The sequence below is a fragment of the Acanthisitta chloris genome, unplaced genomic scaffold (genome assembly GCF_000695815.1).
Source record: "Acanthisitta chloris isolate BGI_N310 unplaced genomic scaffold, ASM69581v1 scaffold32727, whole genome shotgun sequence".
NCBI classification, from domain to species: Eukaryota; Metazoa; Chordata; class Aves; order Passeriformes; family Acanthisittidae; genus Acanthisitta; species Acanthisitta chloris.
The window spans coordinates 1-19,152 of record NW_008682583.1 but is presented as its reverse complement, the minus strand read 5'-3'; the positions used below and the strand labels follow the sequence as shown (position 1 = coordinate 19,152).

Genomic DNA, 19,152 nt, shown 5'->3' with positions numbered 1-19,152 from the left:
GTAGTTCTTTTAATTGTTCAGTGTCTCATGTATTGATATCTCCCTCAAAACTTGGTTTGACTGGCACAAGATGGGTTCGGGTGCGGTGTGTTTTTTTGTCTTTTTTCCTAACTAGGGAGCTCACACCTTGCAAACACTTGACGATGGTCATCAGCTGTCAAAAGCTAAACCTTCCTCAGGCTGTCAGTCACTCAGGCTGACAGCTCCCCACCCTGTTCCTGCCTATGCTGAGCTGCTCTGGTTACTGGCCTGTGGGTGTCCTGGGCCACCACCCTGGCTTCTGTTTGTGAATGCTTCCTCCTGCTTCCGAGGGCAAGGTGGCAGCTGCTCTGGCCTCACTCTGAACATGTTGCCAGTGTCCAAACCTCCTGCTCTGCTAAAGACCTTGCAGAGATCAGGAAAGGGCAGTACAGGTATTCAGAAGAATTCACCACTGGGTGTGATTTTAATCTCTACTATTTTTCTGGGATAACTGGGATAACTTTTGAAGATCTCTGTTTTTCAGTCATATTAAGTTGTAAATTTGTTGTGAACTGAAAGTTTTATGACCTGTGAATTGGAGATTTGCTGTGGGCCATACTTAACTAGAAGTACTCAGACACAAGCTTGTTTAAGCTGGTAAACATAGCTTCTGCCTCACCAACTGGTGACATTATTTCCTTCTGGATATTCCCTGTTGGCCTGCAAATCACTGCCAAGGTATATAGAGTGACTCACTCCTTGTAGTGCTTCCAAGATGGAAATTCTTAAGGCTAAGCTTGGAGGTGACAATAGTAATATTTTTTATTTGTTAGGCTAGGGGTTGGGGTGAGCCCAAAGAGGACACATCCAGATCCAGTAACTCCCCAGCTCGCAACCATCTTTTGTTTATCAAGTGGGTTTTTGTGGGGCTGGCTTTCTGTTTGGGAAATTTGCTCAGATGGCCTTGTAGTTTTAGAGAGGTTTTTATGTTGCAGTTCGGCAGAAAGCTCCCATTGTGAAGGAGCTCAGGCTGACTCTGCATAACGTGACGAGTCTCCTACGCAGCATCCTCCCACAGCCTGTCAGTCTGACAGTGCAGCGCTGGCTCTCTGCGGAGCAGCGGTGAGAGCACTAGGAGCTATTGGCTAACATGATTATGAAGCTAGGAATCTCCTTACTTCCTGTGGGCTGTGTAACACAAGAGCAAGATTTTTTAATTAACACAACAATCTGAAGTGAGCAAAAGAGCAGAGCTCAGCTAAAACAGTTTCCCCAGCTGTTTGGGCAAGCAGATGATGTGAAATCTGGCATGTTAACTTTACATTGGCCTTTGACTGATCTGACAAGAGAGGCATAAAACCAAACAGGACAGTGCTGCTTTCCCAGGAGAAATGTGTTACAAATGAGATTCTCCCTTCTGTTGACTGGCTTTTTGACACCTGTGATGCCTGGCTGGTGTTGAATGCCTTGCAACTCTTCCAGTATACTTCAGGTACTTTTAGTATCAGGATGTTTCAGATTTCTTTCTTTCCTAGACAAGCAGGTGATTCATAGCCACAGCCTTTTTTGCCATTTTCTTTCTTAAACTTTATGTACCATATCTGTGTATTAAAAGGTGAAGGCTAAGGGTTCAAGCTGATTCCTTTCAACTAACTTATCACTTGATTTGCCATGGTCAAAGGCCTGACTTGTGTGAAATGAACTGATACAGATAAAGGCAGGATGAGCTGTCTTGTGCAGAGTTTTAGCATGGTGATCTGAATGTTAATTTGCATCCATGCAGAAGGAAAAACTGGAGCTGAGCAGATGAATACAATCTAGATGGGTAAGGAAAAGAAGGCCAGAAAAAAAAAATTCTACGTCTCTATTCTTTTTCCTTAGTGCAGCTCTCTGGATGAATGTCGTGTTAGCTGCTAAGCTAAGGACAGGTGTCATTAACTTTGGAACGTGTTTAACCTGCCCCTTTGATGCTCTATCTGTCCCTTAGCATGGGAGGAAGCACTTGGGTCTTTACAGTTTCTGCAGGAGGTGCCCTGCACTGATGCTGTACTGAGCACAAAAGGGGCTGCACTTTGGTTCTTGGCCATTGTTTGTAACGCTTAACATCAGCACAAAGCAAACTTCTTCATTAACCCTGAGAGCCATTGTTTATGTTTTATATAGCTATTTGTTTTCATGTCCTTGAAACATTTTTTTCTGAAGATAGAACACATCACCAAATAAAATTTTTTTCTTGGTCACCATTTGGCTTGTATTGTGGGAATTTAGTATGGATTTAGTAATACTGCCTGATCTTATTATTAAGGATCCTGCCAATTCCTGATGCTGTCTAGCAATTTAAGAGAGTGAGGTGAGGAGAGACATAGAAAAGGGACATTGGACTTTAGTCTAAAGAAAGCTGAAGGTGGTTTCAATTTGTTCTCTTTTCATATGGGGGGTGAAGATGTGGACCTGGCTGCTCACAGTAGAACCCCACGAGGGACTGAAGGTGGAGAAAGGTCTCACAAGTAGACACCAGAAGTGGTGAGCTGCGGTTACTGGTAGCTGTTCACTGTTTCTGGACTGAGATGCAGCTTATATTGAAGCTTGTCCGAGTCAACTTAAAACACCCTTGCCTTTTGTATTGGGAGGATACTTCTGTTGAAAGCATTCTTGGAAACAAGCTATGCAGTGTAATGAAAATAAGTCATAAGGTACTGCATCTGTTCTTTCCTGCCTTTGAACCCTGCAAATCCCTCCTCTTTCCTTTAAAGCTGCTGGGCTTTGCATAACCTCTGATGTATTCTCCAGGTTTTTAGCTTAACCATCTAATGGGAGCTTAGTCTCTCATGAACAGTAAATTTTTTTTTAGCACTTCAGGATTCACAGATGAAAAGGGCTTTATGTAATTAGCCCTCTTGTGTGGGATGCCTTTCTTTAAGGTGTCTTTTCTAAAACTTACAATGGTGGTAAATCAGTCAGTGCACACTAAGCAGTTGCACACCAGTAGTCTGGCCACAACTTAATTTTTCCAGGTACAGTAAAAGCCATGTCCCAGCATAGTGTGTGCACTTCACTCGGGGCAGGGACTGGGCTGTGAAGGCTGTATGTTCTTTCAGGTAGATGTCTGCCCCTAACCCCCAACGGTATCACTTAACTGGCAAATGTGGCAATGACTCAGTGTCATCTTCTGTGTAACAGGAAAACTGAGATCATGAAGGGAATTCCCAGTGGCATGAATATGGGTGTATGAGCATGGCATTGGAAACCTCCTCTCTTTGTGGCAGGAGATTGCTAGTAACGGAGATGAGGGCTGAATTTGAGCACAGCCTGTGTTTAGCATATCGGATGCAGCGGTGCCAGTCAAACCATGAGCAGCAGTGCCATCACTTGCTGCTGCTACTACTAGCAGAGTTATGATTTCATTCAAAAAAACTTGTTTGGGTAGAAGCTGGAGATTGTGCTGCGGTGTTTGGTATAACTTTGCTGGTGAAGTTCATGGAATAATTTGTGCTCCCCAGGAGGCATATCGATGCTCACAGCTGCCAACACTGATACTCATTAAGGAGACAAAATGCTTGCATGAGCCCTGAATTAGGTTTAGTAAATAAAGGAAAGGATTTCTTGCATTTGAGCCAGTAAGTGTCAGCTTCACTTGCCATGTGTCATGTTTTGTTCTGATATCGTGGAACCTGATCTAATTCTTTAATTTCTGAATAATCACTTCCTGTCTGCCACTCCCTTGTTTGTGTCATGTGCTTAGGAAGAAAGATTTCTTTTACAGGAAAAGGTGCACCAGCCGCGAGCTTGGAGTGTCTCAAAAATGGTTTAAAGAACGGAGTCAGGTTTTTTTTTTTTTAAGTGGTGTAAACATTGGTGGTGTATTGTAGAGGGTTTTTTTTGCGTGTTTGTTTTTTAATGTTGCAGTTCAGTGCTTGATATGCTAGGAAAAGAGAAGCTTCACAGTCCAGTTAGTGGTCACCTGAGGGCTGGACACCTCAAGCATGCAGGTGCTGCTAATGTCCACAGCTCTTGGGGAGTCCCCTCAGGTGCAAAGTTTGCCCAAGCTGCAGCCTTTAATTACTTTGTGTACATAATTGGGCATGGAGCCTTAACCAGTGATGGAGAAAGGAATACAGCATTATAAAAATAATGTTGGGAAAATCACTTAGTAACTCTACACAGCTGATCCTTCTGCCAGAATTGCCATGATCCTTTAAGCTGTTTTTAAGTAAAACATGCAGCTTTTACTGGCAGAGAAGGGATGAGAGTTAAGTGCCTCTTGCTTCTGATGATGGTCAGGAGAGGATATTGCTAGTCTATCACTAAAAGTAACAAATTTACTTTGTTCTCTTCTGTAGAAGCTGTGGTAGTTGTATATTAGGCAAGGGTTTGTTTCTGCTTTGAGGAAGAGGGGTGGGGACGTTGCTCTAACCTTCTTGCTTCATGGTGTTACGGCTGCAAAGGAAAAAGGAGGTAATGTGCTGCTGTAGCCAAGGTAAGGGCCACCATCGCAGCAGGGGTTATGGGTGCCATGTAGTAATGTGCCATACATGTGTATGTACATGAAGACCACACAGGGATTATGAGAAATGTCACATTGAGAACCTGTGGAATAGAGTTTTATTCTTCAGACCTGTGAGGTATGGTTTTATTCTTCAAATATCTGCTGCTGTGCTGGAAATAAAGGTGTACTGTGGAGCTTCTCCCTCCACCAAGATGACCAGCATGTACTTGGCTCCGTAGGAAGGCAGCCCTCCTTGGACTGACTTTTTTCAGCCCATCTTTAGTCTGTGAGCAGGGGCTTGGGTTACACCAGTAGCAGCGCTCAACTGTGGGCAGCTGTGCATTAGGGATGGGGCTGGTGTTTTGTTCCCCAAGGGGGGAGTACTTCCTGGCCCCTTTCTGTAGAGTAAATCATCTCTGTGCTGCCTGGCACAGGGCTGGGCCTCCACAGGAGAAGTTGAGCACTCAGGAAAAGTAGCATTAGCTTTTGCCCTTGTGGTTATTCTGGAAAAATCTTATTTTGCACTCTCCAGGCAACTTTTATAGCTTTGCGACCTGTCGTTAGGAGAGAGGCCTTCCTGGCTTGCTTTGTTTATATTTAGAAGAAGCAATCATTGCTATTTGTGAGGTGAGCAGCCTTGTCCTCTGGAGGGGCAACTTGGGGAAGTCAGGTGTTACAAATGCAGTTTGAATTGTCATTGTTAGATTGGGCTGTCGACCTTGCTCCTCTTCTGCATTAGAAAACAGAACATTAAACAGATTCATATAAAACATGTTTGCAATACTTCTGCTCTGTACCAGCAGTGCTTTGAGGTTGCTCCTCCCTTGCCTCACCTCACTGGAGGAGTTTGCTTCACTTCTTGGTGCTTCTTTTCAGTCCCATCATTTCCATGACCGATGCATGAGGTTGCCCTGGCCGTACTCCCTGGTGGGGACGATGACGGGCTCACACCTGCATCTGCTAGGGCTTGGTGCCACTCCTTCTCCTCCTGCATGTGGGCTTGCTCCTGCCCGCCCCAGCCTGCTCCAGCCTGAGGAACAGGGGACTGGAAAACGTGTCTGTGCTGGGGCAGTGCTGCCTGTTCCTGTCCCATCAGAATGCAGAAGATAAACTGCCCGGGATTCCCACAGCTCCCCAGCCCCACCAGCCAGGAGGGCATCCGGGAGGCCCTAGGTGGAGGACAGAGCCTGCCAGTGCCGTAAGGCTCGGGGCATCCGGGGCAGCAGCTGCGTGGGGCTGATGAGAGGGGGAGCAGCTGTGGAGCCCTGCGCAGGGCGGCCCGGGAGGGGTGTTTATCTTGTGACTAATCTGACTCCAGCCAGCAAAGTTTGGGAGACTCCCAGAGGTCGCGACTTGAAAGACAAGTGTTGTAATTAATTTCTTATGCCACACTTGTTTTGAAACCTTTTTAATTCCATGATAAGAAGCAGAATCTGGACTTTGTTTACAATCCACTGGCTTGGAGGCAGGAACCAGAAAAGTGCTTTGTAAAGCATTGCGAATGTTTTTCTCTCCCTCCCCACCATTGCAGGATGTATGTGGTATTATCACACCACAACAGTGAAGCTATTAAAAACATGATTGCATCCTTTTTTTTTTTTGAAGAGACAAAACACATTCTAGAAGAATTTTAACTGTGTAAAAACACATCTTTCTCTGGGAGATCTGGTAGCGACTTCAGAACAATCCAGGATAAAGAGTGTGAAAGAGATCACCTTTTATTTCTTTGAGACTTAAAAATGAATTATGCACTTCTCCAGAGTCTGGGTATTTCTTTTATTTTTTTTAAAGTTATTTTTATTGGAAATTTAGAAGAATACGTGAAAAGGCACTTCCTAGCTTACCTGTCTGGACTAGCTTGGGATGAATAAGGTGTTACTCAGCTAAAGAATGCATGAGAAAGAATTACTTCAGAACAGAAAACAGTTTTTCTTGGTACTACCTTTGTATATCACAGATTTAATGTTTGCAGCAGTTGAATGTCTCCACTGCACCTTTGAATAAGCTACTGGTGCTCTCAGCTCTGGGATATATTTTCCTTCCAAGCAGAAAAACTGCTTGCATGCTGCAGAAACTTGATTAGCAGTTGCCCGAACACAGGGTAATAGAGGATTCTTGATCACTATCGGTTTTGCACTTAGCTGTGGAGGGAGGATCACTCTAGACTGGAGAGGAGGAGAGCACCTGGCAGAGAAGACAAGGGTACGTGGCAGAAAGAAGCAGAAGAGAGTGTGAAATACCAGGCTAGATTCAGATTGCCTTGGGGTGAGCTACAAGCTGTGTTAGCTGGGTAATAGAGGTCCTGCCTTCCTGGCATGGCTTACCTCTGCTGGCTGTTGAAAGGGCCTTTGATGCTGATGAAGTTATGTCTGAAGGGAGGAAAAGGCTGTGTTTTAATACTGTCATCTATCGGATGACTATTCTGATCAGGTTCAGTACTGCAGCTCTTCAAAACCTGTTTTTCTGAATATTACAGCTATGGAAAAAAGAATGGTATTGTCCCAAATTTGCCCTTTGGTTCAGTGTGTGAACTCTGCCTACCTTTCTTGCCTTCTGTACTTCAGACTTACGCAAAAAGTAATGCTTTTCTACTACCAGCTGTAAAACAGTTTCATTCAGTACTCACAGAATACTTCATAAAACCTATTGCTTATTTTGTGCCATGAATAAGATTTTTACAGTATCTGCAGTGCGTAGTAAGAGTTATTACAGGTTGGTCTCTAGCTTTGTTTTGTTTTGCGTAAGACGTACATATTTTCTGTTGAGGCGGAAGTGATTCCCTTTGTGCCTGTATGGGGGGCAAATGGTGCCCCTCTCAATTACTTGATCTTCTGAGCGAATAGAAGAGCGTGTTTGTTGCAGGTCAAAAATGGAGTGGTTGAAATAGAATCACTAAAGGGTTTCTTTTTAATAACTTTAAATCTTAACATTTATAATGACTTGCTGAAGAGATTGCATGTAGTTATAGTTTGGAGAGTGGTGGTTTTGGGGGTGATTTTTTTCCCCCCTAAGCATCTTTGAATAGTATTGATAGCCCTCCCATTTTGATACCATCAACTGAGTGAATACAGTTTTAGATGGTTGCTTGGAGATGTTGGATACAAGGTGACAGGTTTCCTTTGTCAGGCTTTGGCCAGCAGGAGGGCTGCTTATGGGTGATGTTATTGCCCTCTGCAAACATCATTGACCCATTACTGCTGCTGGGTGTCCGCTCAGCGCTGACTGGCCTGGGAAACTGTCTCGTCAATAAAACCTCCAGAGCAGCACCTGCAACCTTGGGAGGAACATGATAATGATTGATGACTGAGATGTGCAAGTGAAATATGACTCCTCCCAACTTCCCACTGATGCCCTGCAGGACATGGGAAAAATTTACTAATACTTTAAAAAACCCAAACAAAACATCAAGCCAAAGCTCAAAACCCACAAATTTCTAGTGCTGGAACAATGTAACCTTGGCATAATGTGGTTTGTGGAAGGAAACAAAGGGAGAAGAGCTGTTTCTGTCATATTTTAGAATAGAAGAGATGTCACTTAAGAGATGGAACTTAAGGGAGGAAAACTCTGACAATCCTAGTAAACACCATTCACAACTTCACCTGTAAAATTTGGAGACCTATAGTTGACTCATGGGCTAGTTCGAGGAGCTGGATTTGTATGTTTCGGAGGGCAAGGACAGCTTTGGGAGGTACAGGCCTGGGTGCTTACTTATATTTGGTAGCACCCTTCTCTTCCAAAGGCCTCACTTTCATGGGGCAAACATGCAGGTCGAGCAACAGCCTCTGCTTCATTGGAGCAATGCAGCGAGACAAAAACAAAGGGCCCTTCTGCTGGGAAGAGAAGAGGTTCAGCAAGGGAACAGTGGCCTCTGATGACAAGCAGTGAGAAGTGCAGGAGGCCACACCAGCAGTGTAGGCTAAATTCCCAAGGAATTGATTGTCTCCATCCTCAAGGCAACCAGCCTAAAAATCTTTTTTTTATGCATGTCTGACGCTGTAAAGAGCCTAAGCCTAATGCAACTATAATTTTGCTTGCTATAACATGCAAAACCAAGGAACAAAATAACATTCACCTTCTTGAAAGAAGGTAGGATATTCTAAGTTTATAAATGCATTGGAAGTAGAGAGACACATTCATGTTACATATATGTGTTAGATTTAAATCCTAACCTATTAATGAACACTTCCTAAGTGGGAAGGAAAATTTATCTCTTAGTACCGAGTCACTGTAGGAAAAAGGTTGCCTTTTGCAAAACTGCAGTTCAGTAGGCTTAGTTTGTACTTCAAAAGCCATGTTGAATGTTACAGATAAACGATAACATTTAGAGAGTCTTCTCAATGTTGATGAGATTGTGCCCAGTTTATTTGTGATGCGAAGGGAGAGAGGAGTGTCTGTCTGTGTGGGTCTGTGCATGTAGGGATACCTTGCTTTTGATGGAATAACAGCTACAACTTCTTTACGTACAGTGTGGTTTTTAGATTGGTTCACTCAGAGGTTGCTGTCAGCAGTGATAGCTGATTTTTTTAATTCATATTTCTGCAGCGCATAGAATGCAATGTTAAAATTCAGATAACCTTATTTTTCCCCCCATTAAATATTCCTTGATGAGCAGTATTGGCACTGGTCCTCTCTGCAAGTCACAGTTCACTTCATATCTGTTTCCTCTTAAATCCCTTTGCATGCTGTCAGCCTTACAGGTCACAAATGAGAGACTGCCAGCTTATTTGTTGTCTGATTGCTTTCACAAATGCTTCTGAGAAAAGAGACAATGATTGCAATTTGTGTCCAGCATGGACAGCGTTTTGTAACTGGGACACAGAAAGGTAGAAGGGTTAAACAGGACACTTTCCCTTGAAACGGTTTATGACTGCTGCTAATTTGAATGTTCAGTAATAGAGATCTCTTAGATGGAGGGGTTACCCTTCACTATTAATGACTCATTGGCCTCCTTCCCAAGCTGCCTGAAGTGCTGCTCTCCCTAGTGGAAGTAATTTTGTCTTTGAAGTACTTTCCAGAGCTGTCAACTAATGTTCCACAGTTCCCAGAGGAAATAATAAGCCATGAGTGCATGTACACTGAAAATGTAGAGGCTGAAATGAGCTGTTCCTATAGGAGCCTGGCAGTCTGCTTCTCTGTGGAATTCAGCTTGTTTATACAATCTTATCTGGCTAAGCTTTGGTATTTCATCTGGCAGGCAGTTCCTATGAAAAGCAGCTGTCCAAGCAGTGGGAGTGGTGCTCCTGGTGTTTTTTTCAGAAGGTCTATAATTTCTTGTTTCATGTAAATTAAAGAAATACAATACTCTCTTGGCTACAACCAAATGCTCTAAGCAGTTTTCTTTCCCTTATAAATAGCCATTTAAATATGCTCTGCTGTTATGTCCCATATGACTTAACCATAGGATTCATGATACCCACCAGGAGGTATAATGTGTTCTGTAAAGTCACAGGCTGACTAGAGAATTGTTTGAGTACCTCAAAGATGTTACCATCTATAACTTTACAGGTAGGTTTTTAACCACCACCACCACCGTTGTCAAGAAAGTGAACACAGGTATATCTGCATGAAGAGATCTGTAGCATATATTTGCTCTAACAGAAAGGTCCTTAGGGGTAATTGGGTAGTGACAACCTATTAAAAAAAGAAACAAGCAAAAAACAAAAACACCTCACCACCAAACACATATTAACAGAAAGGATGCAGCCAAAATACTTAAGGTTTTATGTAATTCATTGCTAGATAATAAAATGTTTCTTAAAATATACTGAAAGCTGAACGTTTTGAGTGTGTTTTGAGGTTTTGAGTGTTTTGAGAGTGGCAATACTATTCAGTGCCTACAGAAGAGTTTGAAGTATTTTTTGAGTAGCTTTGGGTTGCAGATTCAAGTAGAAGAGAATTGGGAAGCTGAGAATTCCTTCTCCCACTCTAGTAAATGATGTTCTTCATCAATTTTTACAGGAACAGTATTTTCAGTAGGAAGCAAATTATGGGCACAAGTAAAATTCAGGTCCAAGTCTTCCTAAGTTTTGTGGTTATCCAAGATTATCCATTCAGTTCATAGTACATCTTTGTCTGAAAGCACTACATCTTGTAGATGAAAATGGTCCATGTAACCTGCCCCTTTCTAAAAAACGGGAGGCATATTCAAGACCTAAAAGGCTAATGCTCCTTCTGTCACCTGTATCTAAGTAACATTCCCCTCTGGCCTCATTTGAGACATAAGGAAACATGACACTCTGTAAAATATGAGGCTTTATGCACTGTTCAGATGTGCCAGTTGATGGCACTTCTCATGCTAGTATACATGCAGATTTCTGTGGACTTTTTGCTCTGCAAAAGGAGAATTTTATATTGCAGCAAATGACACATGAAAAATGAGCTCTGTCTGGTTCCATATGGTATATACTGGTCTTGACTGAGACGTGGCTTCATTAGTGATGTGGCATTCCCGCTTGAGGTGAGAAACTCAAAACCTAACAAGAAGTTGCTGACCTTCATTAAGAGTCTGTCATCATAAATTATGCAACGATAGAGTTTTCATTTTGGTCTGACATATGCCACCAGAGCAGTTTAGTACTGGAAATGGGTAATACACCACCGTTGTGACCACCCCTGTAGTTGATAAAAATGAATGATGTTCTGAATGGAATACGAACTTCTCCCAGTTCCCTTGTGAAGAAGGAATTTTTTTCTTTGTGCTAGGGATTGATGACTTTCTGCTGGCACAGCAACAGCTGATGTTACAGTTCAGTAGAGATACTTTGCTTTATTCCTGTAGCAAGAGTAGTGCCTCTAAATAGCATCAAGGGGGTAGGTAGCTGGTTTTCCTATGGGATTTTTATTTTAAGGTGATGTCCCAAGTGAGTGTAACTGCTAGTGAGCAATTATCTAGAGTTCAAGTAATGTAATAATCCTGTATTGTCAAGGAGCATGTATTCCATACTTGAACCTTTTCTAGAAAATAAAGTTAACCAGTATTTTTTCTTAAAAACTCTCCCAATTAGGTCTCATTTCTCCAACCTTTAGTGGTTTTTAACAGTTTTACCTCTTAAAATCAGGATTTCATCTTTCTTATATGGAATCCTGTTTACAGTCAGAGTTGGATACTAATGCCTGGCACTTGTTTGAAAAACTCCAGTCATCAACAGGACGTGCACTTCATCTTTTAATGTGCTCTAGCCCTGAAATACTAAATCCAAGACTGGTCAGTAGTCCAGTACTGCCCTACATTACTGGAAATGTAATCCCTTCTGTCTGGCTCATGTTTGGAGGAAAAAGTTAGCATTTTTGTGGTAAGATGCCTGGTGTTTTTTTTTTTTTTTTTTTTGCTATTAAAGGAGGTTGTTGTTTTGAACCTGTTCAGAGGTTAGGAATGCTGACAGTCATCTGGGGAGACAGGTTAGTGGGCTGAGCACAGGTGAGGAGGTCACAGGCACAAAACAACCACTTTTGTGCCACTGCCCTGGTGATGGTTCAGCCGTGGGGGCAGCTTCAGAAATGACCTCTGTATGTTAGGAAGACCATTATACTTCTCCTTTCATGTTGCTGCTTGATCATCACAAGCTTGCATGTTGCGCAAATTAACTCTCTGGGTTGTTGTTTATTTAAGGGGAAGAAAACAGTATTGTCAACAGATATTCCAAGATGAATTATTTGGTAAAGCTTTTGCAAGTTTGCCTTAAAGTAATTAACTATTAATATACTAACATAGAGAGGGAGATAACCGTTACCTGGGTGATTTCAGGAGATGACTAACCAGGACATGTGTTCAATTTTATCTGCAGAGCAATGAACTCTATTTGCCAGCCTAATTTTCTGAGTCTTTAAGGAAAGCAGCTTTGGTTTTAAGTTTGGTTTGCCACTACTGCAGGAGACAGTCTTAATTGCGTAAACTCACGCACAATGTTAATTGCCATCTTAAACTGAAATTTTGGGATAAAAATTCTCTTGGGCTTTAAGGCAAAGTGCTGCTATTCTACAGCTCTGTGTTTCAAGTGAGGAAGAATTTAGATTCTGAATCTGAATCCCCGAGTCATTTTCACAGGACTGTCACAGAAATATCAGTGAATTTTGAGGGTGAGCAGAGCACAGTGTTCGAGACTGTGTCGATGAAAGACATCTCTTGTGCACCCATACTTTACAAGGAAAAATTATTTCTTGTGAACCTTCATCCATCAAAACTAGGTGGATGTATATGGTGATCCTGCTGATGGAAGAAATGGAATAATACCTGGCTAAGGCTGCAGCAGTTCACTTCTGCACTCAGGGGAGTAGACATTGCACTGACTGTTCACCAGGTGGACTCAAGAAGGTGCCATCTCTGCACAGTCACTGTCTTGGCTGTGAATATGCTTCCATAAACCAGTTGGGAGCTTCTTGCATTTGAGTGGTTGTAAGGACTTCCAGTCCTGTGCCTCAACAGTCTAAATAGCATAGTAGGACCTGTGCAGTGGATACAGCTCTGAACAGCCTGGGAGGAGAGAGAAGAGGTGAATGTGAAGTTAAACACAACAAACTTGTCCAAGGAGTATCTTTGTTTCACAAAAACTTTTCCTTCAAGATGACCTTCTAGATGCCTTGTGGTGTCCTCAGGGTTAGTATAGCCAGTGTAGATAAGTTACAGGAGAATGCAGAAATAGTCTTTAAACAATTTTTTCCTACCCCGAAGGACTATGTAAGATCACAGAATAATTTAGACTGGAAGGGACTTCTGGTGCCCAGCTAACCTAAGCTCAATGATATCAGGTTGCTGCTGGACACTTTCTTTTAGTGTCCTTTGATTAGTGTAATTTAATGTCACTTAATTGAAGTCTGTCAATAATTTGCCTTGAAAGCAGACTTGAAAATGAGACTTTGCAGGAAATAGAAATGCAATTATAAGTTTGTTTTTACTAACACCTTTTCTCCTCCAGCCTTTGTCAGGTAGAGGTACTGTCTTACTTTCTGAAACATTTCTGAAACATTGCTACACAAGGTTAATTTGTCAGAGAAGCAATTTTCTTAGTGGCAGTGCTGTAATTGTACTTTTGGATTTTACTGTTTGTCTTCAACAGTAGAATAAACTGAAAGTCTCCTAGTTTATCTTAGAAGTGTTATCATGCTTAAACTCCCAGTGAAATAATCTTCCAGCTAGTGCATGTTTCATATTTAAAATATGCACAGTATTTTTAATGTGAAATGCAGTGACACAATTTGTACACTAACAATTTCATGACTTTTTTATGCAAAGCACAGCATGAGCTTCTTATGTGGAATAACTTAGTTTGCTTGCATGATCTAAAGGTGATCACTTTGCACGTGCCCTTGAGATACCACTGCAGAGACTGAAATATTTAAACAGTTCCTTAAACTGCAGACCCTAGAAAGGCAGCTTTCCTGTAGATCTTTCTCTTAAGGGCAGGAGTACATGTGTGAGTCTGTGTCCATTCTGTGATCCTTAGCATATGGACTAGGCAGCAAAGCAGTTTCTTCCTGCTTCCGTTTCTATCAGGCTGCTTGTTTACACAGAACCTTTTGGTATCTGGCACTTTGAGCACTTTTTATTGCTATCAGGTTCAGCTGAAATGAAGTAAAATATGGCAAAGAGAAAGTGATGTACTAAGAGATATATATCAACATAAATTCCTTACTAACAAATGCTAGGCTAAAAGCATCCAACTACTCTCTCGCACTCTGCTTTCATGTTTGTACCTATGACTTGCTAACAGTTAAGGCAGTGTATTGGATTTTAAACTACTCCCTGATTCAGACTTTTAGTTTAGGAATGTGTATACACTCCTTGCTTACTTGAGATGTACGTGTAAAATTACAACCCAACTCTGAAAATATGGTCTTATGTCTAAGATGTGGTATATCAGGCCTGCAGCAAGTAATTGCATTCTGCACAGCTGACAACAGGAGCTGAGAATTAGAATTCTTTTTTTCTCCAGGACTTGGGAGAACTATGAGTAGTCATACGTGGAAGAAGTATGGCTAGTCATTGTAAACAACTGATTCATTTTGAATGTTGTGCTGATTGACATAAAGTGAAAAAAGGTTAGAGTAAATGGAAGAATTAATTTGATTTTTTTTCATGTTATTAGTACTATGCCTTCACTGAACCAAATCTAAGCGGAAAATGCCCTGTAGATGGAATTATCATGTTTGATTGATACATCGGTACTGTTTCTCTTTCAGATGAAGTGGACTACAGCAATTTCGGGACCAACACACTGTCGAGGAAGAAGAAGGCTCTGGTGACACTGCGCAATGACAACCTCCGCCGGCGTCCTCACATTAACATTAGCATGCCTCATGATTTCAGACCAGTGTCTTCCATAATCGATGTGGACATTCTTCCTGAAACACACCGGAGAGTGAGGCTGTATCGACACGGGTGTGAGAAACCCTTAGGATTTTACATTCGAGATGGCACAAGCGTAAGGGTCACTCCTCATGGGCTAGAAAAAGTCCCTGGTATCTTCATCTCTCGTATGGTTCCTGGTGGCTTAGCAGAGAGCACAGGCTTGCTGGCTGTGAATGATGAAGTCCTGGAAGTTAATGGCATTGAAGTAGCAGGAAAGACTCTTGACCAAGTCACAGACATGATGATTGCCAACAGCCATAATCTTATTATCACAGTCAAGCCAGCAAACCAGAGGAACAATATTATTCGAAGCAGTAGGATGTCTGGTAGCTCTGGTCAGTCTACAGACAGCACTGCGAGTCACCACAGTTTGCCTACGTCCCATGTGCTGCAGAACTTCCACCCTGATGAAATGGAGAGTGATGAAGAGGCTGACATTGTCATCGAGGGTGGTCTGGAGCCACAGCACATTCCCAAACTGCACAGCCTTACTTCCAGTAGCCTCTCTCGAATCAATGGCAGCAGCCTTAGCCACAGACTTCAAAGGGACCTGGTGCTCAACAACAATTCTGGTCGAGAAAGCAACGGCAACATCCACAAATTGCTCAGTTCCTTAAAAACTGATCCCCGACACAGTCTGGTTATCCCCAGAGGAGGTATCGAGGAGGATGGAACAGTCATTACGCTTTAGTAGCAATTTCTGCAATTCTCCTTACAGTCTTAAGTGCCAATTGGGACAATGGACTTGTGCAACACGTTATGCACAAAACAGGGAGCTGATATTCTCATAGACCTCATGGGTGCAGAAAATTGTTGCTTTCTAGGAAACATGGCATCTGGAGTTAGACATAAAACTGTCATGCACTGCAGAATTTGTCAGGAGAAAGCCAGAGTGTAAAACCTGGTTTGTGCCCCAGTCCTGAAGCGTGGACACAAATTTGTTTTAGTTGGTTTAAATCTAAGCAGTCTTACAGACTGCCCATGGCTGTGCTGCATACTTGGGTTTGAGTGCATGGGTGGATTTATTTATACATGTATACGAATTAGATTTTAACAGTAACAGACATGCCTATTTGAAGTGGAATCTGGTTTTCTTCTAATACCAGCTTAAAGAGAGTGCTTCATAACAGCCATCCCATCTTCTACTGTTCCATACAGCCCTTCTGCTAACTTGTTTACACCGTGTTTTCAGCCTTATGTCTAACCCAGATGAGCTCTGTAAAAGTAGCCGTTTCCTATCTTGGTGGTAACAACGTTCAGGAGATGCTGCAGATACATTTTCCAAACGAAACTGTCTATATATATAAGTATAAACATGCATTTTAAGGGCCTGAGGCGGCGTTGTGGAGGATGTGGCTGTGACTGCTGGGGGACGGGCACCACCTGCCGACCAGCGGTGTTTGTGCGGGGAGACACAAACGGGCGCGTTCAGCGCCGCTCTGTGTTACTGTATTCTTTTTCGATATTTATTAGATAATACTCCAAACGAAACTGTCTATATATATAAGTATAAACATGCATTTTAAGGGCCTGAGGCGGCGTTGTGGAGGATGTGGCTGTGACTGCTGGGGGACGGGCACCACCTGCCGACCAGCGGTGTTTGTGCGGGGAGACACAAACGGGCGCGTTCAGCGCCGCTCTGTGTTACTGTATTCTTTTTCGATATTTATTAGATAATACCTTTTCTTTCCTTTTTTATCATCTCTGGTTTTTTTCCATATCATGGTTCGTGTGAGTTTTAGGGATGCAAGCAAGAAGGCAGCAGAAGTGGAAGAGTGTGCTAGGACTGTCCCCTTTGCCTCAAAGCTGACACAGGTCGTTGTTGTCCCTTTGAGGCAACCTAAATCCACAAGGTCTTTCCTTACAAAAGATTGGCTGATTGCTGTACAGAAGGGAAAGATGCTGACTGATCATCAATCCTAACTTAGAATAGTTCTGTTGTTTTTGGACTCTTCTAGTAATAAAGTTTAACATGTACACAGGATTCTAGAAACTTAAAATGAACTGGATGTTTGCAATGGTCAGACACCTTTGCTGGGTGCTGGCTAGTGGGTGACCAGTGACTGTGGAGTCAGGAACTGTCTGCTTCTGGAAATGCCATGAGTTTATGAGAGTGATTAATTAAAGTATTTTGTTATATCTTGATCAGTGTAAGGAACAAAATATAAATGTTTTACAATGTATTTTTCTACTTTTAGCTTTGTGTCATTTGCTTTTTGTTTTTAACTTTGTAGTACATTAAAGCTTTTTTTTATATGGTGGAATAGACATTTCTTAAATATTGTATGGCTATGGAAATTCAGAAGTCTTGGTTTGATAAAATTACATTCCAGTTTGGAATCTGTAATGGCTGGAAAAAGGATGTGTGGACTAATTCATTGTCACTAATTTAGGATACCTGTGGAACAGCCAGTCTTCTGCTCATTGTTGAATATCTTTGGGACATTGAACTTAGTTTATTTCTTTTAGATTTGCTTTAAAAGTTTATTTTAAAATTCTTTCACTTAATCTAATTAAACCTTTTCTCGGTATCACAGCGGTTATAGAGCTGTATGTATTTTTCCCAGCACAGTGAGAATAGAACATTGATCCTGTTTGTCTTAAAACTGTGTTTGTACTTTACCAAAGGTTTTAATTTTTCTAAAAAAATTGATTATTGGTGCAGTAATAAAAAAACAGAATAGCTGGATACGCTTCAGTCAATCAGACCACCTTATCAGGAAAACTTTGTTACACCTTATATAAGACTACTTTTGTGAATAAGTGGATTTGTCTGGCTGAAGTTACTCATTTTACATTATTTAACTGATGAAAATGTGACCTGTCTGCAATAAAATGTGCACTGTCTTACTTCTGCTCTACTGTGCTCAAGCATTTATGTGGGAGTATCTCCCATCCCCGTCGAAACAAGGTATCTGGTTTTGATGGCTCTTCAACTATGTAACTGTTTTAGTAATGCTTTTCTCTGTACCAGTACAGACTTTGATCTCTCTGGTTGATCTCAGTGATACCAACTTTCTTTCCATAATGTGTGTGTGTGTGTGTGTGTGTGTGTGTGTCCCAGGTAGCATTTTTACTAAAGGACACTGTTCACTGATTTCCATGGGAACCAAGTAGTTTGACACCTTCCTCCTAGCACTGCTTGCTGCAGACCTCAGGGTTTTGAGGGGTGGTTCTGGCTCCTTGGAGAAAGTCCATGATAACCTCTGGCTTCGTAATCCACTCCCACACTGCTTATCTTTGCCTGGAGCCTGCTGTGTGCGATAGTCCGAAGAGAGTGTGCTGGTACAGGATATCCAAACTCTTCCACTGCCACTCATCACAAGAGGTAGAAAGCATAAATTGTGTTTCACACACACATACCCAAGATGAATTACAAGCCTAGAACAGCTAAGTATTGATGTGTTTGCTTTAGAGCCTAGTACTTAGCGAAATAACTTTCAAGGCTTGCAAATATTTTGTGCAAAATTTTCGCGGGGTAGAAAAAAACACCACCAACTCAGCTTCTGTTCTGAGTGCCCCATACTGATAACTGAAGCTGTGTTCTACTAGTTGTCCTCTCTTGGGCCATCACCCACAGGAATCTCTGTGTAGGAGCACAGCTGAGCTGTTTGGGCATATAATAATAAACGTAGTGTAATAAATTGCTGAAGGGGTTGTTGCCATTCAGTTAGTAAGAGGTGCCTCTGCCCAAATTAAGGTGCAAACAAGACCATATGCCAAAGTCAATGATACGTTAATTAAATAATAATATGGGGTTTATTTGATTATAAATGTGAGGTAGAGAGACAAATAGCAAGGAGCAGGGTGAAAGAGAGTGACTGGGATAGTCACCACCCGTGGATCCAGCAATTTCTGCTGGTCCATCTTCACCCTGGGTTTCTTGATAGTGGAGGTCCCAAGTCCTCCTTTTGGTGGTGGGGGTCCCTGGTTGCTCATCTGGGAGTACCACCTTTATACAGTCCAAATTCTGGGTATCCATGGAGGCATATTCCTAATTTCTATGCAAAGCAAGGACAGCTTTATTTGGATGGTAACTTGGTGCGAGGGTTCAGTGTTTGCAATTACTGCCTACCCGGTGTGATCTTTGACCAGCAATAGGTACATGCAGTTTGCCACAGCCGAAATTCTGGTCCAATTACGTTCATCAGGATGTGCTCACCAGATCTCACCTCCGCCAGGCCTGGAATTAGCACCAACTCATCTCTTTCGCGCAGATCTCAAGTTGCCGCCGCGGTGGCTAGTGTGCCTTATCTTAGGGTGCATCCCTTAACAGTGTCTGAGACAGGAGGTGTTCGTTAACTCCTTGCAGGGGGCTGTGAGGGTGGGTGGCAGCGCAGGTCGCAGGGGGCTGTGAGGG

The 19,152-nt window shown here is 42.3% G+C and overlaps 1 protein-coding gene across 1 annotated transcript in view; it reads left to right on the top strand.

Moving 5' to 3' along the window:
- PARD6G (par-6 family cell polarity regulator gamma) overlaps positions 1-15,483 on the top strand; it is a gene marked incomplete at its 5' end in the record, with an annotated part of 49,433 nt that extends 33,950 nt beyond the window's left edge. The window contains one exon of the mRNA XM_009078586.1: positions 14,624-15,483. Coding sequence (XP_009076834.1) covers positions 14,624-15,483 — 860 coding nt within the window. The remainder of the gene's footprint in view (positions 1-14,623) is intronic.
- Positions 15,484-19,152: the final 3,669 nt, after the last annotated feature.